The 25,398-nt window shown below is 44.6% G+C and overlaps 1 protein-coding gene across 1 annotated transcript in view; it reads right to left on the bottom strand.

Moving 5' to 3' along the window:
• The window catches only part of CNTRL (centriolin), a 1,084,252-nt gene that overhangs the window by 535,655 nt on the left and 523,199 nt on the right, over positions 1-25,398 (bottom strand). Inside the window, exons 19-22 of the mRNA XM_085613596.1 lie at positions 14,399-14,578; positions 6,667-6,783; positions 5,875-6,019; positions 3,192-3,334 (exon numbers count right to left, since the gene is read on the bottom strand). Coding sequence (XP_085469722.1) covers positions 3,192-3,334; positions 5,875-6,019; positions 6,667-6,783; positions 14,399-14,578 — 585 coding nt within the window. The remainder of the gene's footprint in view (positions 1-3,191; positions 3,335-5,874; positions 6,020-6,666; positions 6,784-14,398; positions 14,579-25,398) is intronic.

The raw sequence follows: 25,398 nt of genomic DNA, 5'->3' as shown, positions 1-25,398 counted from the left end.
TCTTGCCCTGACCGGGTCTTTGAAAACCTCATCTGCATGCTTAAGCATCCTCTTAAGAATTGGTAAAGTGTGAGTTGTTTTTTGAGCAGAGCTTAATGTCTCAAATAAGAAGTCATCCTCTAAATTTTATTTATGTAATTCCACCCCATGATAGTGAGGAGCCCTATTAAGATGCTCAATATAACCTATATTGTCATCAGAAGGTGGTGGCTTGGATGGATACAAATCAGGGTCAGTGTCTGTATGTGGATCAGTATTATAATCCTCCCATGGATCAGCATCTTGTGGCCTGTTGTCATCCCCATCCCACTCATCCTATGGGACAGGTGATAGTGTTGGTGGTGAATTAGTGGGGGTAATAAGTAAGTGAGGATTATTAGGTGAAGGAGGTGGAATATCAGGTGGTGATGGGTTTGTACCCATATTCCTTTTCTTTAGAGGTAAATGATGCTCATCCTGATGTGCCAATTTCCTTTTTTCAGGTATTTTAGCATGAATATGTTCAGTACCTGGGTTGATAACCAGTTCTTTTTGTTTCGGATCCGGAGGTGGAACATCGGCCAAGAATCTTGTGTTGGAGCCTTTTTTCTCTCTAGTAGTAGTTTTCGGCGTCGAGAGTTTCGGCTCGGAACTCTTCGGCACCGAAGATTTAGGGTTGGAGAAAGATGGAGATGCCCATCCTTGGTCTTCGGTGCCGAGGATTTCGGTTCAGTGCCACTAGGGGGCCGACTCAATCCCGAGCTGGAAGGCTTTTCTTTGTGTTTCGGCGCCGGGCCCGAGGGCGGGGTGCTCGAAACCTTTTCTCGTGCCGACCTTGGCCCGCAGGCAGAGGAAAGACCGGAGCCTTTTTAGGTTTTGGTTCTTGGGGCAAGGGAGTTCCTGTACTTATGGTATGCTGATCCGATGTAACTTGCTCCTCTTGTTACATGTCGGAGTCGGCTTCCAAGATGGAGACATGTCCTTCTTCCTCGGCTCCTTGAGCGTGTTCTTGGTCGGAATCTTTCTGAAGATGTCCAGTACGGAGCCGCCTTGTTGCATTTCATGACGTCGAGCCAGACGGTCACAGAGCATCATCTACGATCGAAACGATCGGCACGCGTCGCAGTCTTTCTCATCGTGTTCCAGGGCCAAACAGAGATTGCACACTTCATGCAGGTCGATGCCCGGAAACTTGGCGCGACATCCGGGACAGAGCTTGAATGGAGTCCATTCCATCGACTGCTAGTGAGCCCGGGGCGGGTAGGCCCAATGGCCCTACCATGAGTTTTCCAGTTGAAGATTCTAGGTTCGAAACGATACGCGGAGATTAGTAAACGCGATCGAGAAACAATACCGTCAAGGGTAGTGGATTGCGGGTCGAAGGTAACCTGAGAAACGGTGCTAAACCGGAGCGCAGCAATTCACATCCGAACACGATGGCGGCAAAAACAATCTAACAATGGAGTCGATGCCCATGTGCACTATCACCAAAAGGAGGAATCACCTACCCCGTGACTGGAAAAGACTTCTTCGAACAAAAACAAAGTGCAAACATCCAAACCCAACACTAGATGGCGGGCTATGCACAGCATGTGATCTACAGCTCACAAGCCTCGAACCATTTTTTCTAGGAAACCCTCCCTAGTTTCTTGGGAAATGTTTAACAATTTACCACTGGATGAGCTATGTCAATTTATTATGAAATGCAAATCAGGCTCCTACATTTATACAATTCCTTCAAAGATTCTACACTGAAATCCTTCAATTAAGAAAGACCATTGTTCAGATGATCTCTACTTAAATTGCGGCATAGTCCCAGCTGAACTGAAAAATGGAGCAGTTATACCTATCTTTTAAAAGCATGACTTATGCCCATTTATAGAACCATTAGCTCTAGCCATAGCAAAATATCGCCAAGTGTGGTCAAAAATCAATTATCAATCTTTCTTGAGAAAAACAGCTTACTTGACAGCACACAAGTGGGCTTCTGAACTACAAAATGCATTGAATCCACTTGTGTGACCTCTGCATGGCTGCTGATTGAAACAAAGTTATAGGCGGCATTTAGTACGGGTGACCACAACATATTGATCTTTAGACTTCACAGCTGCAGTATGATGGGAACTGCTCTTATGTGGATTTCCTCTTTTTCTGAAAATAGATTTGATAGTGTAGTTTTAAACTTTGATATCACCTTCATTTATGTGGTGTTCCCTAGAGTTCAATTCTTACCCCCAGCTTTTTCAATGTTGAAATTCTACCTCTTGAGCACCTAATTAGAAACTATGAATGCACATTCTACATATACGCAGACAATATTTTGTTTCAAAGGAACCAATCCAAATCCTGATGCTCTAAAAGATTGTCTATGCAATGTGAAGAACTGGATGTACTACAACAACTGTCTGAAAACTGACAAAGAAAAAGAAGAAATCCTTATAGTGGTAAAGGATTCTTTTATATGAACCTCTACAGTTTGGCCTGCGTCCCTTACGGCTCTTTCCCACAACTCAGTCCCAATGCTGGAGGACTTAATATCAAACTAGATATCAAGCCCCAAATGAACATCCAGGGCTAAGCTGTTGTTTCTCATGCGTAATCTTGATCAAATTCGTCCTACTATAATAGGGAAGGTATAAGAAAAGCAGTAGCAATAATAACAGAGTCCAGGCTAGGCTACTGTAACGCACTATAGCTTGATATATCCAAATAACACCTAGTAAAACATCAAGCAGCATTTCGCTTCACTAAAGCTAAGCTAATCCCAGACAAGCTAAACTGGCTGCCAATCTACAACTGAATTCATTTTAATAAATTTTCCTTAGTATGTAAATGTCTGCATGGAAATGTTAACAGAATTTTTAAATGCCATTATCACAAGATACTCTCCCCCTTGTGCATTTTTCTCAGCTTCTGCACATCTATCAGTTCAGCAACTTTTCAATAAATCCTCCTATGAAGGGAAAGCCTTTTCCATTTTGATCTCTTGACTTTAGAATTGTTTGCCCTCAAAAAGTATATTTTAGCATTTACTTTTCAGAAAGAAACTTAAAACTTTTATTTCTTCCAACTAAACCATTACATAATCTAGCGTCATAAAAAACTGCATTCAATGAAAAAACAAGTTTCACATGTCCGAGCCCGAAACTAGATGGCAGAAGTATGCAAAACATATGTATCTACAGCTACACATGCCACGAAAATATACTTGCCTTTGATGGTGAAGACACAAAGTACCAATAACCTCTTCTCCGGAATGGATCTGCCATACCAGTGATGTAATCACTCTGGAAAAACAGGGCATGTCTCAAGGCTTCAATCTCACGCAGCAGGTTCTCTATTCCACCTACATTATCTGAAAATAATATTAATTCAGATATTACACTATAAGCCACTACAAGAATGAAACAATTCAAATGTCGAAATGTTGTCTTCTATCAATGAAAGGCATGTCAAGTTTAACATAATGCAAGAATTGCTGCTCTTGAACAATGATGGCCCCGTATGTACATAAGAGACAGAAAACATAACATTTATAGTCTCTGGTATCTATGAGGTGTATATGCTGCTGCAAGAAATTGGATACTTTGGTCAGGATAACTACACAACTAAAGGAGTATTCACCACCATTGTCAGGGAGAACCCTCAAAGTAGTAGTTATGCGAGTGATGACGTAAAGCAGATAGCCTTAACTTAGTGCAAAGTGTAAAGTATTCAGGGAGAGCCAAAACAGTAATAAAGTAAAAATGCAAAACAATAAAAATCTCAAAATGAATTAGCGAAATAGAGTAAAATGTAGGACACCAAAATGACAAAAATCCAATATGAGGCTGCTCAAGATATGAATTTTAAGTAGATAGAATGCTAAAAAGCATAAAAGTGCTAATGAAAGTCAAGGGTCACAGTGGACCAGAGCCTAGGTATAAATTGGGCCTGACCGTGATGGAGCATGAGACATGGTAAAAATTATAACCTTCTGACTTAGTCTTTCAAGTCCCAATTCACCACAATAGTACACTTCTGAAGCCCCAAAGGTTCTCAGAGAAGGCAATTAGATATTACAGGATGACAGACAGAGGCCAACAGCAGTGTACATTCCAAGTCCAGTTGTCCCTGGTCAGATGGGTACATCCAGGAAAGGGACTCTTGAGCTTATTGTCTCCCTGTGGCTACACAGGTCAAGCAAGTGACCTTAGAGTCCACTTCTTTGTCCTCGATACAAGATGGATCAGGTCCAGTCCTTCACCGCTACTCTCGAGTCACGGACAACCAGTCCAGTCCTCTTCTGATCTTTCCCAAGTTCATAAAGTGTTTTAAAGTGAGTGCCTGGAGGTGCCACATTATGCCTACCACAAGCAAGCAGGTGGGAATGGCTCCTGGGAACACCCTAAATAATGAGGGAAAAGTTCTCGGGTTGTACCTCCTTTGGGCATTTTCATGATGGGGAAAGTCTAGACTTGAGCATTCAGGGATTGATGGTGTGTCTGTTGAACGTACTTTGGTAATCTTAGTGGCCTCTCACATCTAACAGTAAAATACAGTTTGAAGCAGCCACTGTACCCACAACAAAATGAGAAACAGAGATATGGTAGGACAATAGCAGAGTCCTTCAGCAACCAGACAGTGGATCCACAAGAATTGTGTTAGAACCCTGCTGTCCGCCTTTCAAGCGTGCCCCAATCGTGTTGTATTTGAACCAGCAGACCAGTCTGGCAGTTTAAGTAGAATTTGACAACTGCAATGTCAAAAGGATGCCTGCAGCCCCCACCCTGCACATTTCGTGCAGCACAGAAGAGGAATCTTTGCCCATTCAGTGCAGCCTATTGTTTGCTACTGCAAGGCATTTCACACCTATTCAAGTCAAATTACTGCCTGGGAGAGGAGGGAGAGCCAATGCAAAATAGCCTCCAGGAGTATCAGGCTGGGTTAATGTAACTTTCTAAAAGTCACTTTTCCTTATAATTCATTAAAAGCACAACATCACCATTGAATTGGATTTTTAATAATTATTAAAACTATTTGTTTTTATTGCTTTTCTAATTGGTCCCATTCCTAAGGTACAGAATTAGTATTTTAATCTGTACTCTGGTTTTCTACATAGGAGAGCAAGACCTACTGTAGAGAAAATACCTTTTGGGTGGTAGTCACTGCCCTACTTTTAAATATCATGCACCCAACTTGTGGGCTATAAAACCTACATATGGGTAACATATTATTATTCGAAAGGGAGGTGTTAAACTGTCAAAAGGGTTTATTTTGACAGAGCTACGATGGTAGGGCAGATTCCATGTTTGCACTGGCGCTGTAGTGATGGCACATTGGGTACCGCAGTCCAGTAGTGGCATTTAACTTACAGGCCCGGGATACATTTTAAACCATACAGTAGGGATTTACAGGCAAATTAAATATACAAATTAGGAGATCGCCAATTTGAATTGGTTAAAATGGAGTATGCAGGTACTTTACTACTGGTTAGCAGAGGTAAAGAGCCAGCAACAAAAATAGGGTCAAACTAAGGCAAACAATCCCTGGGGACCATGAAGAAAAGGTAGATTTCTACAGTTCCTGTCAATGCATGTTATGTAACATTGAGTTATAAAAAAAAATCTGGGTACATTTTAATAATACTACTTGAACCAGAGTGAAATTTAAGACCATTAAAGTATGAAAAAAAGCATTATGTGCAAATGTGCAAATTATAATGATTAGTTTCTTACCTGTAACTCCAGATCTGTAGTAGGGGTATCTCTGTGATAGTCATAATCATGTGAATAGTCCCGCCCATGTGCGTGGACCAAATACCTGTTACCATTCTCCTCACAAGGATAATCCACTATTTTGAGGCGGTGAAAAGGTGAGCTCACAAATGGCATTTCTTAAACTGAATATTCTCACCTGCGCTTGCATGGTCTAACAGGTGTCGCAAGCGGTCCATTTCTGACTTCTGTGCTTCCATGGTTTGTTTCAACTTGCTAATCTCAAGTTGCTGAACATTTGACATAACCAATCCCGAATCAGCTTTTCCCATCTCCTCCTGGAACTAAGCAAAAATAAGAAAGGACACATTTGACAATTCCATGCGGATCAGTTTTCGTAAAATGCCATTCTGCTACAGAGAATAATGTGTGGCCCTAAATGTCATTTAGGTGTACAATATGCTGCACTTACATTTATAAATGTCATAAATTTAGGTGTGGGAACATAGCTCCTCCCAGGGAACAACAGGGGATGACAAAAGGAAACGTGGCAAATGTATAATTTTATGGGCATTCACAAACATTTGCTTTAGATATTTTCACCCAATTAACACATCAAAACTGGATGTCATGGAGTTTAGACACTGGGATAAATATTTTCAGAGTGAGGTGGAGAAAAGAAGAAAAACAGTTAAGATGCTTTCCCCATAACCAAGAGGATTTTCCACCAATGGAAAACTTGTCCGATTAGGCATATGTGTAGAAATCTATATGGATTTATGTGCATATGTGCTGAGAGTTCTGTTAATTCAACTAAGATCAAAATTATTCTTACATCATTGGTTAAAACCTTCAAGGAGTATAACCGATTGCACTATCATGTCATTCATGTCGTTAGTTTATTGGAAGATACAAGCATCCCGTAAATTAGTCAGAAGCCTTGAGAGACCGGGTAAGCAAAATTCCTTCATTGATTTTCCAATTCACTTACCTGCCTCTCCTTCTTTTTTAGAATATTCTGCAGTAATTCTATCTCTGCTTCAGCCTTGGTAAGGTCTCGAGAAGCCTTAGTTGCCTGTGCACAAAACTGCTCCACTTCGTGTAACTCCTAAAAGAAAGAAAAGAAAGGCCATCTTGAGGAGGCTATAGAATGTGAATATTTACATTAAAAGCTGCAATTAATAAGTTACATTCTTTTTGGTGGACACTCTATCTAACCACAGATTCTATGTCAGGACCGGAGGCGAGGATTATGCTATTCTTTCTCCACTTTAATGAATAGAAGCCATTTTAAGACAACAAAACCAAACTACTATTCCCATGAAACATAGGGAATACAGAAGAAAACAATAGAGTGTCCACAGGTAGAGCGTCCTCTCCTCTGTACCAATCACAGGCTCCGGCGTGGATAAAGTCCTCTGTTACTGTCCATTCCCTCTCTTTCTTCGCTGCTTGCAGCCAGATAAGTTCTATTTTATTTCTCTTGATTCTATTGTAGATATTCATCTGATTCTAGGCATAGTATGCTTATGTCTCACTCATAATATGTTTAAAGGAGATAAATTCTCCTAGTTTCATGCTTGTTATGCTGATGTAAGTGTGTTTATTCCTATACCGTTGCTGTGTGCCTGCTGTTCGGGGGGGGGGGGGGGGGCTCTGATGTTTCCCCTACGCACCTTCAGCGTCTGTGGGCGCTTGTTTTATTCTAATTGCCGCCGGTAGCGGCGTGTGTTTACTCCCTTGGTTTCTCAAGCGATAGACGCGCGCCTGTATTTATCGGCGCACGCCTCGCGCTTTTCCCCCAAATATCGGCTACTTCAGTATCGACCTAGTTATTTGGCATTTTTGGTATTTCTGTGGCGAGTCCGCCGCTACTCGGCGGACTCGCCACAGACAGTCATCTTCCTGGGATTTTCGATCGATTCAGTGGCGGCAACTCTCAGTCTTCCCTCCCGCAAGTTGGCGAAGATTCGTCACGAACTCAGGAGGGCGCTAGCGCAGCATCATCTCTCTCTCAGGCAGTTGGCCCGCCTTGTAGGTTTCTTGTCGGCGTCGATTCAGGCCATATTTCCGGGACCACTCCATTACAGGGCCCTGCAGTGCTTCAAGGCCTATCACCTTTGCAAGGGCTGCTCATACTCTCGGAAGGTACCCCTTTCGGCGGAGGCCAGAGAGGAGATTCAATGGTGGCTCTCCAACATGGAGGCCTGGAATGGGTGGGCGATTTTCGGTTCCGCGCCCAATATAATTATCGAATCCGACGCTAGCAGGTCCGGCTGGCGCGCATGCTGCGGCGAGTTCATGACGGGCGGTGTCTGGTCACCTCAAGAGCAACAGTTATATATCAATTGTCTGGAGCTCTTGGCGGGATCTTTTGCGATCCAATGCTGGACCAAGGACTCCATTCAGTCTTGCACACTACTGAAGATGGACAACGTATCGGCGGTCTGGTACATCAACCATCTCGGGGGCACGCGGTCGAGAGCGCTCTCGGACATGGCGGCGAACTTTTGGCAGTACTGCCTAGAACACCACGTGTCTGTGACGGCAGAGTACTTATCGGGTCAGGACAACCAGGTGGCGGATTTTCATTCTTGTCATTTTTACGACGGGAGCCTGTGGAAGCTACATCCAGGGTTTTTTTCGGACATCCAGAGTCTCTGGGGCCCATTCTCAGTCGACCTGTTTGCCTCCCGGTTGGATCACCAACTTTCCCGGTTCTTCAGTTGGAGACCGGATCCCCTGGCGGCACAGACCGATGCTTTTCTTCAGAACTGGAGAGACGAGCGAGGCTATGCCTTTCCCCCGTTCGCGATGCTTACGAGGGTCTCAGCTCAAGTCCGTCGCCAGAATGCGGATGTGGTCCTAGTATCTCCAATTTGGAGATCTCAAGTCTGGTTTCCGGTTCTTCTGGAACTTTCTCGGGGTTCTCCAATCCCACTTTCCCACTTTCCGACTCTTCTACTCAGTCCGGACAACGTTGCTCACCCGCTGATAGCGCAGGGTTCGCTCGCTCCGGTGGCGGATTACAGGGGACGCTGGGCGGTCCCTGGCCTTTCGGGAGCAGCTGAGAAGTTCATGTCAAAGGCATGGGCCGATAGTACCATCAAACGATACCGATCTACTTGAAGAAGATGGTGTCGTTGGTGTATGCGACGGAGTCTCAATCCCGTGGCAACAGATGTAACTTCTATCTTAAATTTTTTAGCCAGCCTAGCGGAGGAGGGCTTGGCTTATAGAACCGTCAACACCTTTCGTTCTGCCATCTCAGCTGGTCATGCGTTGGTGGACGGTTCTCCGGTGGGTGAACATCCGTTGGTGTGTTGTCTTCTTCGGGGCATTCACCTTTCTCTGTCTCCTGAGCCTCGTTATTCCAAACTCTGGGATGTAAATCAAGTTTTGAACCTATTCCTTTCATGGCAACCTAACCAGTTCCTCTCGCGGAAAGAACTATCGGCGAAGCTGGCAATGCTTCTGTGCCTTATTTCCTGCAGAAGGGTGTCTGATGTTAGAGCCTTAGATGTTTCCAGCAGGATTTTTTCTCCTACAGGGGTCACTTTCACGATTCGCAGACAGACGAAATGTGGGACGAAATCCGTCTCGTACCCTGCTTTTTCGGATACTCCTAAGTTTTGTGTGGTCACCTGTCTCAAGGTGTATGAGGAAATGTCAGAAGAGTGACGCCCGCCGGGCGAACAACAGTTGCTTATTGCGCTCAGGAAACCTCATAAAGCGGTTTCTTCTCCCACCATTACCCGTTGGGTAAGGTGGGTGATGCAGGAGGCAAGAATTGATCTTCGAGCCTTTGGCGCTCACTCCGCTAGAGGAGCAATGGCCTCTCTAAGGCATTTACCCTGGGAGCTCGTCTGGAAGACAATCTGAATGCAGCAGACTGGTCTTCAGACTCTACCTTTAAGTGGTTTTACTTCAAACCGATTATTGATATGGCTCACTTGGTGGTGAGCAAGCTTTAAACGAGCATAATCCTCGCCTCTGGTCCTGACATAGAATGAAAAATTTCCTAGCTATCGTAACGGAAAGTTTCAATTCTATTAAGCACTCGGAGGCGAGGATTATCCCACCCAGGGTTCTCGTTCCTCCGTGATACCTTCCCACCCTCGTATCGGGGTAAGTAACAATTACTTTGGTCTGGTTTAATTCTCTATTTGCTGTTGCTTGGTTATATTGTTTCCCCTACAGGTGAAGCCTTAGCTATGGCTGTCGCTTATACTCGGTTTTGTTCTTCAGGCGATTCTGGAAAACAAGATTCATAACACCTACTGACTGCCTGACCTACAGTGACGAAAGAGGGGGAATGGACAGTAACAGAGGACTTTATCCACGCCGGAGCCTGTGATTGGTGCAGTGGAGAGGACGCTCTACCTGTGGACACTCTATTATTTTCTTCTGTTTTCCCTATGTTTCATGGGAATAGTAGTTTGGCTTTGTTGATTTAAAATGGCTGCTATTCATTAAAGTGGAGAAAGAATAGCATAATCCTCGCCTCCGAGTCCTTAATAGAATTGAAACTTTCCGTTACGATAGCTAGGAAATTTTTCATTCCTCACCTTGTGAATATTCCTCAGACGTATGTCTATGAAACCGTATTCTATTTAAAGCAGGTGGTTCAACTTCTGAGGTCATTCTACTCCAGAAGTGACGAGCGGAGCCACACAAAATGCAAACATAAGGAGATTTGCGCCTGTGCTTGCCAGTCCTATTACTGTCAGTTCAAGTGACTAGGGAACCCATTTTAAAACATGCTAAACACTGGTGAAAACGAGTTCCCCAGCTACATAAAGGCTTTACTGAAAATAGGGATGTTTGGTATCAAACATCTCATATTGGTAAACTCACACTGATGCCAGTGTTGGATTTACCAATACATGCACCCAGAAGGCACCTTAGAGGTGCCGCCTGAAAACCTACCAGTCTTAGGTGTACTTGCTGACTGTTTTCTGCCAGCCTGCCACCCTAAGACACCGTTCTGACCTCCGAGGGAGAGAGCCTTTGCTCTCAGGAGACCCAGAACAAAGGCCTGTCTGGCAAGAGGATGTAACACGCCCTCCCACACGATGACCTGCTGATTAGCCTCCTCTGAAGGGCGAGCTTCAAAGAAGCTGCTGCCTTTGGAATGCAAATCGGGCTCCCCTAACAGGAGAGGAACCCACCCTCACAGCCCAGATCCTCCTTGGCACCTGGCAGGAAAATTAGCTAGTCAGGTTGGCAGGCCAGTACCAAGTAAGGTGGGCTACTGTGAGGTGGACACGATTTTTCAGATGTAGCCATTTTTGTGATGGTATACTTAGGAATTTTGGGGCAGGGTTATGCCCACCTCCCACATAAGAGGTCAAATAGGGGGCATAGTGACCACAAGGCCCAGTAGCCCATTGGCCACTTCCCTAACAAGTGTAAATTCAGTATTTAGGGGAGCCCCAGGCACCAGAGAAGCAGATCCTGATGACCTAAGAAGAGAGAGAACACTGAAGAGCCTCAAAAGCCGAGAAGAGAGAAGAAGCAGATGATCTAGTACTAACTCTGCCGGCCTGTCTGCATCCCTCATCCTGCAGCTTCGACTCCTAAAACTTGGGTGGACTGCCTGCCTTCGAAATAGACCTTCTGTAAAAAGCAGACCTATTCTGAAGAAACTCCAAACAGGAAGACTCTTGAGGCCTCCAGAACTGCCAAAACCAGACACCTTAAGCAACCACTACTCCCGTCGCCTCTGGCCAGAGTTGAAGTCGACCAACAGTGCCAATAAGGTCCCCCAGAGCTCATGTCCATTGTGGTTTTACCCCTCCTGGACTCCCCGACGTCGCCTGCAGCCTCTGCACACAGGTCCCCTTAACCGCTACTGCTCCGGTAAGGAAAAACCTGACACCTAAGGAAACCTCGCCCCTGGGCCTTGGAGAATAGGAGCAAAGGTCTTCCTCCATCCCCAAACATCAAAAGGCCTGAGCCCACTAATTCGTTCAACCAGACTGGCTTACTAGCCAGAGCCTGCAGCCTCTTTTTACAGTGGCCGATCTCCACTGAAAAACATTAGGCTCTCGACTCTGATTTGCACCCTGAGCCCAGCCGCCTTTGTGCCGCTGGTGGTGTACTGTTGGTGCTGCTTTGGACCTTGCCCACCACTCACCTTAAGGCCAGAAGATTGGTCTTGTAAATCGATGTACTGTACCTGTTTGCAGAACTTGTTCTACCTTCAATAGGATAACATTGCAGAACTCAGACTGCACTATATATCCACTTTTTAAAATGAAACAAATGTATATTTAAAAACATACTTATCTGGGCGGTTTCCATGGAGGGAATATCAGCTCCTGCCTTCGACAAAGTGGCTGTGTGTCAGTAAGGACACACTGAAGCAGTTTTACGGCCATGGATGCAGGAGGAGCATAGAACTGAGCTGCACACTGCACCTGCTGTCCACAGGGTTGTCTTTGTTAATTGCAGCCTCAGCCACAAAAAGGGGGAAAGGCCTGATGAGCTGGTGGAGGGATCTGGCATTTGCAAAACTAGAAGTCTGAACAATAACCACGGAGTGAGCGAAATTGCTAGTGGAATTGTCTGGTGTGGGCAGAAAGACCCAAGGAATGTTCTGTAGCCTCGCATTCCCTTAAACCTTTCAAGGGCCGAATCCGCTTAGTATGTGTGGCAGATTGTTGGTGCTGTCAAGTTGGCTCCACCTGCCTGAAATTTTCAATTTGATTTTCAGGTAGTTGGGAGTTTTTTGTTTCAGTGCTTTGAATAGAATGCACATGTAAAAGTACAATTTGTGCCAGTGTTACATAGTTAAATGTCCACATGTCTTCAATCAGTCTTGCAGTTGCAAGAAAGAGAACTTGCAGTGGGGTAGTGCAAACATCAGGCAGGGATGCCAGTGAGGATAGAGATTCAATAATTTGATCTTGAGATTCCAGTGCCTGTACAACCGGTTTCATAGCTTCTGTGTGTTGGAGTCTTTTGATCCATCTAAAGAGTTTTACCTGGTGCTTGTTACTCTGTGTGTCAAGGTTTAGTTCTCTGTCTACCATGAAGAATTTTCATTATGTATTGGTGTAGGGCAAAGACCTTTTTTGTAAGATGGATGAGCCATTTGTTTTGCTGTATTCTTTTCAGGGTTGTAGTAAATTATCAGGAATTTAGTTTTGTTCTGCTTCAGTTTGTTTCTGTCTGGTTGTTCGGTTTTGCATTTTACAAGGCTGTCTTCTATATAGGTTATGGAGAAGTTATGAATACTCATGTAGAATTGAATGCCTTCCACAAACACATGGCAAGAGAGGCTCACTGTATTCAGAAAGTCTCCAAGGGGTTCATGGTATATGACAAATAAGATGGAAGCTAGAATTGATCCTTGTGGGACATAATTGCATTACTAGAAGGAATAATTTATTTTTAGTACTTGACAACATATTGGAGGATAATGGCAAATTTTCCGGCATTACAACTTTTTAAAAACTTTTTTTTAAATCTTATTGTTCAGGTTAACGAATCAAAAAACAAAACAAGGAAGAGACTCAAAATACACATCACAGAATCTTCTATGCAGTTGAACTTGGTATCATTTTGTTTGAGCTACACAGCAAAATCCGAGTTAGCCTACTCCATTCCTTCTGCGGGATCAATTAACAAGTTGAGACCTGTCCACGAGAGCAGGGGGAGTACATAGTCCTCCTCGTGAATCATTCCATTCACCCCACACCCTGACCCATTTCCTAGCACATCCCCTGTTAATATAAACTTTTTTCTGCTACCGTATTTGTGTCCATATCTTTTTCCCATTTACTGAGGTTCCCCAACAACAAGCTATATTCCATTTGGCTACAGCTAATCCCAAAGTCATCCAATTCCTTCCCATTGAAGTAATATCGGATTCCTCCCATATGTTCAGGAGACATCATTTTGGGGTTGGGATGGTGGATATGTCTCAAACGTCATCCATCCTGGTGACCACTGCCTCCCAATAGAGTTGTATTGCTGGCCATTCCCATACAATGTGAAACAAGCTGGCCTTTTGATTGCATGCCCGACCACAATTCTCAGTTGGGGCTCTACCAATTTTCATCAGTGTGGTGCATGCATAGTAGACCCTGTAATATCTTAAGTTGGAAAACTTTTTTTAATAGGGACTCAAATCTCTTATAACTCCCGGTACCAAGAAACCCTCTAAAAAAAGCAACACCAAGATATAAAGTATCAGACTGCACAAAATAATTTAAAGCTATTTGAGAGATCAAAATGATTTGGCATGCTTCTGTATTATTCCTTTTAACTGACAGCTGTGATATGTAGAAAACCTCAAAGATCAGAGCCATTTGCTTATCTCTGGCATTTGATTAAAAAACGTTTACATGGTAATAAAGCCACCCATAAAAGGAATGTAAATAATACAGATTTAACAAAAACACTGGAGAAAAAGGCACTGAAGTTGAAAGCAAAGTCATTCCTGTCATATATACCTATTTTCAGCAGTTTTCCTGGTAGCAAAAGGGATCAATACAGCCATTTATTTGTTTAACAGTCTTACATAGCGCAGATGGAGAGGAACGATATCTTTATGTTCAATAAATGAAAATCCAGAGGAACCTAAAACAGTTACAACTTCAAGGTCTGCATAAACCCTGCAACTCAATGCCTTATACCAAACATTTGAGTTTGAAAACATTTTGTATATAATAAATTAGTGAACATGATACAACGTTAGCTGTAGAATACCTCACCTCTGCTCTGTCCTGGTTTAGTTTGAGAACAGTTCCATGAAGAGACTTTAGCTGATCTTTAGCGATGGATAGCTCAGCCGTTGCCAGTTTATCAGAAGCAGCCATTGCTCGCTTTAAGTCCTTTAGTTCTTTATCTAGTCCGAGCAACTGCATTTGTGACCTGGTGTCTTCAAGTTTCCTCTAAAAATTGAAAATCAATCATAATTACTGTGATTTGAAAATCTAAACAACTAAGAAACACCAGGTCTGTATATAGTACAAGAAAATTATTTTGACCAAATAAGTTGGTTCCTTTTTTACAGGATGAATGGTCTAATTTTTATCTTATTTTTCCACAATTACATTAATCACTTGCACTACTTACAACATTTAACCTGGTATCTACATCTACTTTCCTCAGCAATGTGTTTGCTTGAATAATTCATCTTCTTGTGCTATATTTGATGAAAAATTATTACTTATCTTAGGTAACTATAATTCTGGTGGATACATTAAGGGTGTCCTGTATGAAGAAAGCATTAGGTAAAAGGGGGTGCAATTTGAACACTCACTTTTAAGAAGCATTCTTATTTTGTTAACCGACCTATCTTTTAATAGGTCAGTTCACAAAACGAAATAGTTTCTAACACCTACAGGTAATAAACTATTTTGTTTTGCATCCTGAATCTTTTCTGGATTCATATGCTTTTCATAGATTTTGTAGCGGTTTTGTCAGTTTTGCAGTGGATGCGTTGAAGATGATCCTAGATTTGTAAACATATGTTTTAACACCTTTAGTCCCACTTGAGCTTCCTTGTTCATTTGAATGTCCATGCAGCAACGTTTTGTGAATGTGTGTACTGATGACCACTTAGCTGCCATACAGATGTCATGTAAGGGTATATTTGCTAGAAAGGCAACTGTGTGTCAAGGTTGAATGGTTAGGTAGATCCATCTGGCAATTGTGCCCTTAGTCACACTGCTGAAAGCTAGTAATTTGACCATAAATCTCAAGGATTTCTTTTGTTTTGGACTCATTGGGATGTGCAAGTAAGCAGCTTTTAAATCTACGGATGCCATGTAATCCTCTTTTTGCAACTGTGGTATAACTTCCTGAAAGGTTGTCACATTGAATGTTTGTGTCTTTATAAACTTGTTTATGAATATGAAGTCTAGAATTGGGCGTAGAGACCCATGCACCCTTGTGGCCGGGAAATTATGTTGAGTAATTTCCTTTCTTGATCTCTTCTCAGGGTACCTTTTCTATTTCAATTTTTTTCAGCAATTCCTCTACCTCTTTGAGGTAGACGTGATGTTTCCCCATTGAATGGACCTTTTTCTGTGGTCCCCTTGCTGGTGGTATCTTGGCCAATTCTATGCAATATTCAAATCTTACGATGTTTAATATCCAGTTGTATGACGTTATCTTCCTCCACTACTGAAGGAAGTTCTTTTTTCTGCCTCCCACTGGTGGTGGGTGTGAGAGTATGTTTGTAAAGGCCAAGTCACTTATTTGATGGGGTTGTGTCTCCCTTGTGAGGCTTCCGCATCCCACATAATCATCCCCAAAAGGATTGGCGGCCTTGTTGCTGGTATTGCCAATGCTGCGGGGGTACTGATGACTGACTCTTATTTTGGAAGCCCTGACGAGTTGAGCTAATCTGGAAACTGCCTCTTCCTATAAGCCTGCGTGCTAACACAGCACCTCTCCATATGTTTCCCCTCGATTGTAACCCAAATGGATTTTGCATTTTCATTTTTTAGCTCACAAACAGCTGTTCCCCATTGAAGGGCGTAATATTGGCTTGCACCTCCGGTTTGAATCCTGAGATTCAAACAGGAGTAATGTTTCTACTTGGCGACTTGCGGTGTCAGCTGCATCCAATGCCGATTTTAGACATGTTTTTGCAATACTTTTGCCTTCCTCTGCTAGGCTTGCAGATGGCAATTCGGGCAAAACTGAAATGGAGTCTTCCCCATCACACGGAACAAGAAGCCCCCTGTCCGGGCATTCTCTAACCATCGAGGAAAACTTCCCTTCATGATAGAAATATTCCCTAGTACCCCTTAATTAGTGATCTTCTTCTGAATTCTTTCGCCTTCAACATACTTCTTCAGAACATTTCTTCTTTTACGACTTGGAGAGCCCTCGGCCAAGCATCGAGACCCAACAACGGAAAACAATCATCTGATGGTGCCCAACAACAAAAAACAAAAATAGAAGAAGGACTACGAAAACATTAGAGAATTCCAGACCCAACTACTATATGGCAGAATAACGCACAGCATGTGAATCCAGAAAAGATTCACGCTGCAAAACACAGAATCCTACTGGGTCGCATTTCGACTTAACTCAAACACTAATGAGGAATGTTGCAAACTGAATTAACTAAGTTAATCTTTTTTTAAATGCAGTCTGTTTTGCGATGCATTTAAGAAAAAATATGAAAAAGTTTACAAATTTTTTTTTAAGATTAGGCAGTGGTCCATGGGAACCACTACCTACTCTTAACAAATGTTTTTTCTCCATTCACAAAAGGAAAGGGGGCCGTACGGAATCCCTTCCCGTTTGAAAAAGGTTAACGACCTCCTTTAAGTTGTTGGTAAAATATTAATGTTTTGCGACCAATTTCGGTGGCAAAACATTAATACTTACCTTAAGGAATCAGTATTTGGAAGGGATAATCTTAAAATGCCCCTTCTGCATAAAGATGGCTTAATTTTTCCTAAACCCATTTAATGATTTGGAAAACCTTTTCGGAATCGTTAAATGGGTTTAGTACATATAGCAAAAGTGTTTTAACGGTTGCAAACCTTTAGATTTACGGAATCTGAGGATTTGTGATCATTAAAGCTCTTTGTACATGAGGCCTATTAGTTCCTCAGATTCCTCGCCTGTTTAATATCCTCCAGGCATCAGACTAGATACGAAAACTTCTTTCCTTTCTCACAGACAGGTCTCTAGCACCGCAAGTGGTGCCTTGAGGCCTCTGCCACAACCTTCCCCGACCCGGACATGATGACACTGGAAAATATAAAGCGCCAACCGGGTTACAGCTGTCAGTTTCTGAAACTTCTACTGCGTTCCATTGAGGGGTATGGAGAGGAATCCAGGGAGCATCAACGGCAACAAAAAACACCCAGCACATTATATGCTTGCATGCCTTGCGATCCTGTTAATCACTGTACTGACTCGCAGGGTAAGAGGAATGATGGTGAGAAATCTAACGGAAGATAATCTATTAACCAGAAGGAAAATGTTGACATGTAAGAATCTGAAGATGGCGGTGGCACTGGACGTGCTTTGAGGAGCTCTGAGGCCGGCCCGTCGTTAATCCTGTAGTATCCTACACACCCATGGGAGTATGCAGGGGGAGGGGGGTAAGGAAGGGCGCTCCCCCCCCACCACCCCCGGAGCGCCCCTTCTTGCCCCCCCCCCCACGGACGCCCGTGCTTTTACGGACGCCTTTTGCCTGTAATTCTGGGCCCTGCAGGGAGCAGAGCTGTTCCCTGCCAGAGGCCTCAACTCCCTGATGGGGCACCTCGCGCTCCTCCTCGCAGCCCTTCCTGCCCATTGTCATTCTGTCTGTGGCTTATTGCCACATACAGAATGATAATGGCCAGTTTGACTTGCTGCTACAGCATACTTCTCACCTTCAACCTCTAAAGCGCCTTAGCTCAAAATCACTGAGGAGCCGAGCGGAAGGTAAAGTTGAAGTTTAACTATGACACACATAGTGGGAGAAGCAGAAGAGTACTGCAGGGTTAAACGAAGTCTCCTCTTGCAGTTGGGGCGCACAGTGAAGGCAGTGGGGGTACCCTGGGGGGTTTCGGACCTGGAAAAAATGCAAGAAGGGGATCCGTGCAGTTGAAAGCATAATCTGGCCCTTCTCTCATAAGAAGACGCGCATCTTCTAACAAATGTACTTGCTTGTGTTCCATAAATTGTGAGGTTTTGTTACTCTCCGGTGCCATTTCATTTTGTAGTGTGAAAGGAACGGACGATGCTTTATCTCGTCATGAAACTGTTAAAGAAATGTAAATCAATGTGTTGTTTTTATTGCCTGTAATGAAAGAGATAGATAGAGAAATGTGTGCGCATGTCTGTCTGTTTACAAGAATAAACACAAACAGCTCCAATAAAAATACAAGGACCATTTATAAAAATACCAGACTGACTTCAGGCAGCAGTAGAAAAGATTCAGTAATGCCAGTAAAGGTGAGGAGTAGGGGATGTGAAAGAACAGTAGTGTGTGCATGTGTGCGCTGTTCTGGGGGTTCCCACCCTTCACACCACCAATTATGAAAGATGGATCAGTAAAAGGATGGATTGATGAGTGAAAGGGTGGATGATGGGCGAGTGAATGGGTGGTAGGACGCGAGAAATGATGGATGGATTGATGACTTGATAAGTGAAAGGGTGAATGAATGGATGGATGGATTACTGAATGGATGGATGGGTGGAAGAGTGGATGGATTAGTGAAAGGGTGGCTTGGGTGAAAAGGTAAATGGTTGGATGGATGAGTGAATTGAATTCATAAGTGGAAGATTGGGTGGATGAGTGAGAGGATGGATTGGGTGAAAGGGTGGAAGGATGATGGATGGGTGAAAGGGTGGAAGGATGATGGATGAGTGAAAGGATGGATTGGGTGAAAGGATGGATTGGGTGAAAGGGTGGAAGGTTGATGGATGGATAAGTGAAAGGGTGGCTGGATGGGTGAAAGGGTAAGTGGTTAGATGGAGGAGTGGATGGATGGGTGGAAGAGTGGATGGATGAGTGAAAGGATGGATTCGGTGAAAGGGTTGATGGATCATGGATGGATTGGGTGAAAGGGTGGATGGAGGGATGGATGAGTGAAATGATGGATGGAAGAATAGACGCTGGATAGGTTTGCAAATGGTTGAAAAGGTTTGAATATGGATGGGAACACAGATGGAAGGACAGAACGAATGGTGAAAGACTAAATGGTGGATGAAAAATGTATAGATAACAGAAAGTACATTTGAAATGGTGGATGTCAGGGGTTTGATGGAAGGATGAATGGCTAGATCCTTGGACAAGAGAGCTCTTCTGGGGACGGTTGTGATGACTTACTTTGCTTTCTTGGTGCCATAAGAGCCTTAGTTGAAAGTGGGAGGTATTTCAATTTTCTGGCTACTCCCTTGCCTATGTATCACTATTCTGTATTTGCTGTGTGCTTATGTGTGGGATCCATACATCATGCATACGACATTTTGAGTGACACCCAAATGCTACTTGAATGTTACACTAGTAATTGTAAATGTTTGCATTCTTTGTTTTAGGTGTGAGGTTTTAGGGAGAGCCTCATAGTGCCATAAGCTGTGCTTGAGATGTATATTGTGTTTGTAACAATTGGCAAGGTGTCAAAAATAAACTATGTAATAGTGTATTGACAGTGCCTTCTTTAAGAAAGCTACAGGGAAAAGCACCTTTGTGACTTCCATCAGCTAATGCAACTCCCCGGAAGCCCCCATAAACAAAGTCAGATTCCATATTTTAAGTTCCACTTGCTGAAATACCCATAATGCGTTCCCTATAGTGGGTTCATCACAGCAATCCTCCCTTTAGTTCACCTATGCTTGCCGCGTTACATCTCACAATGGCACTCAGATATGAGATGCAAGTAACAAAGTCTATCCGAGCAGATCTTCCTGAACACTTCTCTCACGATACATGTCTGCTCACGACCATGAGTTGTAAACAAAATATCAGACTGGACAACCCAGTGCAGTAACCATATAAATAGATTATTATCATATGAAATACCTCAGAAAGACCTGCACAGTTGCTCAAAGCTGTGCGCATACCAAATAAACGTGAAGTGCACGACTGTCTCAAACTAATATAAACTTATTTTGACTTGTACTTAAGTGGTTGTCTACTTACTTACTTTTATACTATCGCACAACTTCCTCTGATGTGTCTGTAAAACGTACCTTTTGTTCCGAAGATTTGTCCGGAATTTTGACCTTCTGTCCTGAATTTTGACCCTTTGTCCTGAATTTGCAACCATGCCAGTTGGTCACCCTACATTAACTGGTGAGTTCACTTCGGGGCTCTGCGTTCACACATGACGTCACTATAAGTACAGAGTTCACCCGAACGTGTCTGCAAAGCATTCACCAACGCATCAATGGAACTTACAATGTGAAACGCTTGGATGCGCAGATCTGGACAGGACTGAAGCCCAGAAGCATGACTGAAGCACGCACCTCCACTAGCAGGGAAAAGACACGCTACAAGCCGCGCAGGAACCATGAGTCTCCTTCCCCGCCTCAAACGTCCTGCTCAGCCCCCATCCCAGAACAAGGATTTCTCTGAAGTGACCCCCTCAGCCAGGGCTTTAAATGGGCCGGGTACCCCGGGTCGCAGAGGACGTTGCAACGGGTCCTTATCGGGCTTCAACGTCATGCTCTTTATTCTGACATAAACACTTATCGATTTCTAAATAATGGATGTAAAAAGGCAATCTATATCAGCGATTTAGTTCCTGTTTCTGTTTGACGTTTTACTTAATATTTCATTAGTGTTAATGATTACCCGGATGTTGTGTTTCTGTATTTTTTCCGTGTAGCATATTACGCTTGTAAAGCGCCTACTTTGATCTGTGCCACCACCAGGTGCTAAGAACCAGCCATGGTTGAATGCTAAACATCCGAGAATGTGATTTTTATGACCCCTTCTGAGAGGCCCAGAACTAGCCTGAGCCAGCCAGCCTCTGAACGGTTTCAGCGACCCTCCCTGCCCCCGCCCTTTGTTTTCTTTTAGACTGGTGCCACCAAGCTGATATCCTTGCCTGAAGGCAGGGATTTCACCTAAGCACTTGATGTGTTGTGAATGTGAGCTTGGGATGGGAGTGGGAAGATGTGCACAGCAGGGGGAAAGGGATGGTCAGTGCAGGTGACGCTTTTCTTTTGTATAGGAATTTCTGCTGGCATCATAGCCCAGGGTTTGCTGTCTGTGCACTTGTATGGATGTGTATTCCATACAAGTGCACAGACAGCAAACCCTGGGCTATGACGCCAGCAGGAATTACTTAACAAAGGAAAAGCATCACCTGCTCTGCCATCCCTTTTCCCCTGCTGTCTGTGCACTTGTATGGAATACACATCCACCACGCTGCTCACCAGATGAATGGTGAACAGGGCCATGGATCTGTCTCTTTTTGCATCCAGGGACACCTACGAAGAAGCAGAGGAGGCCCATGCAAGGAGAAACCAGGAGACATTTGACCCACATCTATCTACACAGTGAGACCTTCGGGAAGGCTGGATGCCAGGACGACAGTGCTGCTGATCAGCCCGACTCCACTGAATAGTTTCAGAAGAGCAGGCAGCATTTTTTAAGTAAGTTCCAGTAACTTTACTGCATTCCACAGCATCAGCATTACCTACTGGCTGCATATCTAGGTTACTCTAAGTGAACGGTGTTCTAGACTTACATGCATGGAGACGTCAAGGAGGACAGTCCCCTCCGAATATGCAAATGTAGCGTAAGCTTGTAGTGTTCGGCTTTTGGGGTGCCAGGGGGTAACTTTAGGGTTCAGGTTGGGTGTGGGTTTTAGGGTGTGCTAGGGGTAATTTTAGGGTTCAGTGTGGGTATTGGTTTTGGGGTGCCAGGGGGATAATTGTAGGGTTCAAGGTGTGTATGGGTTTTGGGGTACCAGGGGGGTAATTTTAGGGTTCAGGGCGGGTATGAGTTTTAAGGGGTCAGGGGGGTGGTTTTAGGGCTAATGGCGGGTATGAGTTTTGGGGGGCAGGGGTAATTTTAGGGTTCAGGGTGGGTATGGGTTTTGGGGTGCCAGGGGGATAATTTTAGGATTCATGGTGGGTATGGGTTTTGGGGTACCAGGGAGTAATTTTAGGGTTCCGGGTGGGTATGGGTTTTGGAGTGCCAGTGGGTAATTTTAGGGTTCCAGGCGGGTATGGGTGTTGGTGTGCAAGGGGGTAATTTTAGGGTTCAGTGTGGGTATGGGTTTTGGGGTGCCAGGGGGATAATTTTAGGGTTCAGGGTGGGTATGGGTGTTGGGGTACCGGAGGGGGGGGGGTAATTTTAGGGTTCAGGGCGGGTATGGGTTTTGGAGTGCCAGTGGGTAATTTTAGGGTTCCAGGCGGGTATGGGTGTTGGTGTGCAAGGGGGTAATTTTAGGGTTCAGTGTGGGTATGGGTTTTGGGGTGCCAGGGGGATAATTTTAGGGTTCAGGGTGGGTGTGGGTGTACCGGAGGGGGGGGGGGGGTAATTTTAGGGTTCAGGGCGGGTATGGGTTTTACGGGGCCAGGGGGGTAATTTTAGGGTTCAGTGAGGGTATGAGTTTTGGGGGGGCAGGGGAAATTTTAGGGTTCAGGGCAGGTACGGGTTTTGGAGGGCCAGAGGACAATTTTAGGGGTCAGGGTGGGTATGGGTGTTGGGGTGCCAGGGGGCTAATATTAGGGATCAGGGAATGGATGAGTTTTAAGGGGCCAGGGGGGTAATTTTAGGCTTCATGTGTGCTCTAACTGTTGTCCAGTTTCAAATGCAGAATTCATCACTTTTTTTTCTCAGCTTGGCCTGAGTATTACCCGATCCTGATTGTCTGCCATTTTAGCCCCGCCCCTATTGATTAACATTAGCCACGCCCCTTCATTTGCCAGGTTAGCCCCCCTCCCCCCAGAAAAATTTCTGCGGATGCCCATGTACGGACCCTGCTATTACTGTCCTAAAATCTGCGCCCGCTGTGCTGGATGCTGCTTGGGGGCCACGGAGGGCAACGTGATGCAATAAATGGAGCTGTGGTGCAGATTCTGCTGCGGAGCAGCTGCGGCGGGGGCAGTGTCGGCTCCTGTAGCGCTGTTGCCCGAGGTTTAGTGTCTGCCTGTGTCTGCCCCACCCCCTGCCTGGCTACCAGATCGGGGTGAAATCTAGGACATTGGCTGGTGAAGCGGCTTTCCGGCTCCCAGTGTCCCTGGTATTTGAAACCCTGGGGATCGCGGACTCGGAGCCGGCGTGGCTTGCAGTGCGGCCAATGAATGATGAGGCAGCTGCGCCTCTGTGACTTTGCCTGGTGCCACCTCTTGCCCTGAAGCCCCACATTCATGAAATGATGTCCTGTTGCCGGCGCTGGATCTGGTGCGCCACCTATGCCCCTGCGGAGGCCCAGTGAGAGTAGATATCTGCTGCCTAGGGAGTGCCTGAACCCAGAACAAACTGTCTGTGCTGGTGATACGTTGGTGAGCTGCGCCCCCATGCGGTAGGTTAATGGTTGTGGCAGGGGGTCACATGTAGTGACGGAGTTCAGGATAATGGCCTCTCCTCCTTGCTCTGTTGGGACTTTTTTTAGGTTGCAGATTTATATAGCGCAAACTCGACCCGATGGTATTGGAGCGCTGTACACGAGCACCAGTTATGTTACACAAGGACACATTCATTTTTTTTGGTAGGCGCGGAGAGATCAGGGGCCAGATGTACGACCTGACAAATAGAGCCTCGCAAATTGCGTTGCATTTGTGACTCGCAATTTGTGAGGCGCTATTTGCCATGTACAACAGTGTGTTTAACACTGTTTGCAATTCCCAATGGGGTAGCAAATTGAAAGGCTCATGAATATTAATGAGCCTGTCGCAATTTGCGAACCCATTGGGAATGGCTTGCCCTCCCAAGGATAGTGGCCTGCTGGGCTCAGCTGACCTTCATGTCTGGGATTGCCTTTAAATAAAGTTTTTTTTTTTAATGCAGCCCGTTTTCCTTAAAGGAAAACAGGGTGCATTAAAAAAATTAAAATAAAACGTTTTTGTTTCGTTTTTTAAGGGCAGGTAGTGGTTCCTGGGACCACTGCCTACCCTTAAAAAAAATTATTAGAGACAGACAAAGTGGAAGGGGTCCCCTGGGGACACCTTCCAATTTGCAACTGCATTACAACCGTCTTGAAGAGGGTAGTAATATGCAAGTGTTTCACGACCGTAATTGCGGTCGCAAAACATTCAGACATGGGGTTGTGATCGCTATTAGGAAGGGAACGCCCCTTCCTAATAGCGACTCGCAATTCTTAAATAGCGAGTCACAAATAAATTGCGACTCACTATTTAGGAATTGTTTGCATGTGCAAACGGGTTGCAATCTTGTTTGCGCATGCAAAATGGGGTCGTATATCTGGCCATAAGTGATTTGCCCAGAATCACAGGATGTGGAGTCGACCCCGAGGCTTGAACCTTGGTTTCCCAGCTCCAAAGTCGGCAGTCTAGCCGTGCATGTGCTGGGACTATTCCTCGGCTTATTCTGATTAGACGAGGGTATCCCCAGGGAATACAGAACTTTGACTGTACGGCTTGTGAGGGGTGTCGAGACATGATGCACTTTCTGCCAAGTTCACTGTGGTCTGACACATTGCATGGATCCATTAATGAGACATCTATTGTCCCCCCTGTCTGACAGTGGACCACTGCACCTGTGATGGACACAAGTTCTTTCTATATTCTCTACATCCCCCCTTACTTGGTACTTCACAGTCATGGGTAAGGACAGGCCTCAGTGGAGAGTGCAACAGACAACAAGCATTGGCATAGCCAATAGGTCTCGCCTTTGGGACCTTACAAGTGTTTAGTTATCCAGCACAATATCCTTGGTGCAACAACATCAAGTGTTGCATGCCTAAACACTTATAAGGTCCCAAAGGCGAGACCTATTGGCTACAGACAAAATGTTTTTTTGTTTTTGTTCAAGCACCGCACACGCTGCAGATTTAACATGGTGAGCACACCTTTCATTTGTGCTGGGGCTCGCCAAAATCAACTATTAAAAATTCTTTTTTTTTCTCCCCATCAACACCTAATACCACACTTTAACAATGGGGCCCGTGCATTCATTGTCAGCAGCTGGGCGGCTTCAAACACTTCCCACGTTCTCCCTGCGTGACTGCGTTGGCCTGTTGTGTTGCTAAGGGCCGAGATCCCTACTACAGCCCCTGCAGAGCAGGCACGACGTACTGCTGCAGGTTTGTTTACATCGGATAGATGGCCCTTCTCC

The sequence above is a fragment of the Triturus cristatus genome, chromosome 1_2, assembly GCF_964204655.1.
Source record: "Triturus cristatus chromosome 1_2, aTriCri1.1, whole genome shotgun sequence".
NCBI lineage: Eukaryota > Metazoa > Chordata > Amphibia > Caudata > Salamandridae > Triturus > Triturus cristatus.
The sequence above is the reverse complement of the archived record's forward strand: the minus strand, read 5'-3'. Positions and strand labels throughout refer to the sequence as shown.